Raw genomic sequence first — 3,910 nt, forward strand, 5'->3', positions numbered from 1 at the left:
CTTTTGTATAACCTGGGAATTTTACCAATAACGAATAACCAAAAATGAAAGGCCTTAGTAATATAGCACTTGATTCAACTATGGAGAATTTAGAAGCTTTTAATCAGGTGCTTTTCCCAATCATCACTAAAACAAAGCCCACACGCTGGTGTAGGATCAAAACTCGCCATTTCTTGGAGATTTAGCTTTACTAAGAAAGATATTGTCAATTATGGCAAACTTTAACAGCTCTGGTCACATCTAGTGGCCGTTGAGCCTTTAAGCAAAATGAAGCAAGAAATATTTCATGTGAGGCTTGGAAAGGAAGAGTTAACCTTGGCAAAAGATGATCAAAGTACAAAGAATTACCTTCTTCATGTAGAAAAGATGTGTATCTTCTTAAAAGGAAAGATTTCACTTCTTTCTTGCTTGTATGAAGGGGGGACTAATTTGCCCACTGCTGCCATAAAAGCTAGGATGTTACTGAATAAAAGTGAGCAATCCATTTGCACCACCAGAGATACTCCTGAGGGAATTCAGGGCAAATAATCCAAAATTCTGCATTTTTTGTCAAAATAATGCAATATAATCACAGCAATTTCACTTATTTTGGTAATTTATTTAAACTACCATACAGAAAAAAATCACAATAACTGTTCAGCATTTCCTAAACACATGAAGGTTACAAATACTTGGTAACCAATACCCTGCATTCCAGTTATAATCCTGGATTTTCATTTAAATTACCTTACTTTTATTTTGGTGTTTAAAGGACATTCTACTTTACAGAACACCAAATTGCTCAGACTTGCATACATGAAAGTCATACAGTTTTGCTAATCATTGTCCTGCATTTTCTTTTAATGGATAAGTAAAATAGATCCCGAGCTGTAATCTAACCCCATTGTGCCTCTCTGGCACAGGGGAAAAAGCGAGAAAGCCCATAGACCTTCCTAGCTGAGGATTCCGTTACTGTCATTTACAAGATGGCTCCTTTACACCACTCTAAAACAATGAGGAGTCCGGTGGAACCTTAAAGACTTAACAGATTTATTTGGGCGTAAGATTTCATGGGTAAAACGCACTTCCTCAGATGCATGGAAGATGCTCCATGCATCTGAAGAAGTGGGTTTTTACCCACGAAAGCTTATGCCCAAATAAATCTGTTAGTTTTAAAGTGCCACCAGACTCCTCATTGTTTTTGTGGATACAGACTAACAAGGCTACCCCTCTGATACTTTACATCACTCTGGCAAGGTAAAGGAGCCTTAATTGACTAAGAATGGGAATAATGAACTAACAGTGTCAACATTAGCACCCTGCGAGCTTAGTTGTTACATTTGTGCTCTGCCTCAGGGTCAGAGCCTGCTTCACACAGCCCTATGCCTCCAAGACCGGAATGCAGCAACAGGGAGCAAGAGGGACAGAGTGAGTCTCTCTCACTCTTTCACAGGCAGGCGCCCAGCCCTACCCCCTTAACATCTCTCCATGGATGCATGCATGCCCAGCCTCCCTCCTCCCTCCCACAATAATCTACTCTCTACTGCCAGCTGCTCCCAGCAGATGCACTCAGGCTGCTGGGAAAGGGGCGTGTATTCCCCACAGATTTCTTTGCTCCCCCCATTTTTCTGCAGGGGAGCCAAGAAACCTGCAGAAGGTATCAATTCAGGGCGCAGAATTCCCCTAGGAGTAAAGAGAGTGAGAAGGCCACGGGTAAGACTCATTTCAATGGATGCAGCAACCCAGCTTTTCAGAAAATTTTGCACAACCTTTGATAATCCCCTCCTCATGATATATTGGGACAGATCCACAACTGATGTAAATTCATATAAATCTGTTTTACACCAGCAGAGGATCTGGTATCTTTTGTTAAATTTTGAGCTATCATCATTTCTACTCTTACTTTTGGAACAGCATTGCAACAAACTTAATAGGTTGTAATTGTCAACTTGGTTGTGTGTTTCCAGATTGCAGAACAAGCCTACAGCAATAAAACAGCATCTTTCTATCCTGAGCCTGAAGACAAGGAAGCATTCATCCGCTCACAGGTTTATAGCACTGATTATGACAGCTTTATAGTGGACTCTTATGTCTGGCCCGAGGAAGCCATGAAAATACAGACCGGAAATCTTTAATAGAAAATGAACAAGGTAGCAGTAGTTGAAGGAATTCAGATACCTATTACTGTTTTGTCTGTTAAATCTAAAATTAGTTTTTTTTTTTTTTTTAATCTTTAATAGAAAATGAACCAGGTAGCAGTAGTTGAAAGAATTCAAATACTTATTACTTTTCTGTCTGTTTAAAAAAAAACTAATAATTTTTAGATTTATCTTTAATAGAAAATGAACAAGGTAGCAATAGTTGAGAGTTCAAATATTTAGTAGTTTTCTGTCAAATCTAAAAATTATTTTTTTAATATGCTGAAAACTTTTACAATCAGACTAATTTTTTCTTTAAAACTTTTATTTCAAATTAGTTAAGTTGCTAAAATAACTGTACACATAAGAATAAAAATCACTTTGGGCAATGGACTTGTGGCAAATGTTTCCCTTTTTTGCTTATGATTTTCAGCTGGAATATTACAGAGAATCACATCTCTATACATTTCTGACATGTTACAATGTATTGTAATAGAGGACTAAATCCTGCTCTCATTAACGCCACTAATTTCAATGAAATCAGGATTATGTCCAAACTGACAAAAACAGTATGGCAGAGACTAAATAGCACAATCTGTTTAAGGAAAGGCACAGTACAATTTGCATATAAAATAGCTATATTATTACCTTTAAATAAAATAATGAAAACATTTTTGTTTTAAAACATGGTAAATGTAGGATATTTTTCCCTAGGAAAAACTGTATGTACATTTGCAATCATGCAGGTGCAATGGCAGCAGTCAAGAGAAAGTTTTCTAATGAGAGAAGCTAATGAATGTCCCTTCAAAGCCTACATGTATCTCCCTCTAGTGATTGATTTTTTTTTTAATAATATATATTAGCTATGTTAATCTTCAGTATTCATTTCACTAAAAAGGGAAGTATCCATAGCACATCTTAAATATATAACCATGTCTTCCAAAACGCTACATAGTTATCTGATTTATTTACCTGTTCATTTATGTAAAATTATATATATGTTTTAGTTTTACATTTTTTTATATCTTTTAAACTTGCAAGACTTCATCCCCCTGTGTGAAATAACAGCTACTCTGATATTTGGCACACTTCAGTAGGAACTCCAAATCCCATGCATTTATTATTTTTTACAGTACCCAAAAGAATGCAAGGCATCTCCCAGTTCAGATACAAATCTCAAATCCTTGGCCGGAACAGCTAAAAGCTAATATAACTGGGGGGGTAACGAGACTGGAGATGGAAGGGAAAGTACAGAAAATTGATAACAGCAATAAAATTACATGGTTTTCCAGCAAAAGCTAGGCTATAAAGGAATAAACTGATGGTAATTTTTTCAAAATTTTGTTTTAGTAAGAAATAAAATGTTAGATGGCTCATTTCTTATGCACTTTAAAAAAAAGATTTGAATGGAGTTTGAATAGAGGCTTTACAGAGCAGGTCAGGGTGCTGTACAGACTGGAGCATGGAACAGAGTAGTCTATTTTTGTTGTTAATGCAAAATAATTGGAGTGTGTAGCCCCTTCATCCCTCCTCTTCCCCACCGATTCCCATACAAAATAGTTACTACAGGCCTAGACCCGAAGAAACTACCAAGTGACATGTGGCTGAGGTGCCAGACAGACTACATAATTCTGAGTATTACAGTATGGGATTGTGCAATTCGCAACCATTGCCCCGCAGTCTGCCTCTTGGACCAAGAGGTGATAAATGCTGATTACATGGTTTCAGCTACAGATTTAGCACTCATTTACACAAATAAATATGTAAATCTCAAAAGCTTATGATTAAGGCCC

General features: G+C 36.9%; 1 protein-coding gene across 1 annotated transcript in view; it reads left to right on the plus strand.

Moving 5' to 3' along the window:
- ME1 (malic enzyme 1) overlaps positions 1–2,279 on the plus strand; it is a 312,509-nt gene extending 310,230 nt beyond the window's left edge. The window contains exons 14-15 of the mRNA XM_034766123.1: positions 1,947–2,120; positions 2,223–2,279. Of these exons, the coding sequence (XP_034622014.1) occupies positions 1,947–2,114 (168 nt within the window). The 3' untranslated portion in view covers positions 2,115–2,120; positions 2,223–2,279. The remainder of the gene's footprint in view (positions 1–1,946; positions 2,121–2,222) is intronic.
- The last annotated feature ends 1,631 nt before the right edge of the window (positions 2,280–3,910 follow it).

Source organism: Trachemys scripta, chromosome 3, assembly GCF_013100865.1.
Source record: "Trachemys scripta elegans isolate TJP31775 chromosome 3, CAS_Tse_1.0, whole genome shotgun sequence".
NCBI classification, from domain to species: domain Eukaryota; kingdom Metazoa; phylum Chordata; order Testudines; family Emydidae; genus Trachemys; species Trachemys scripta.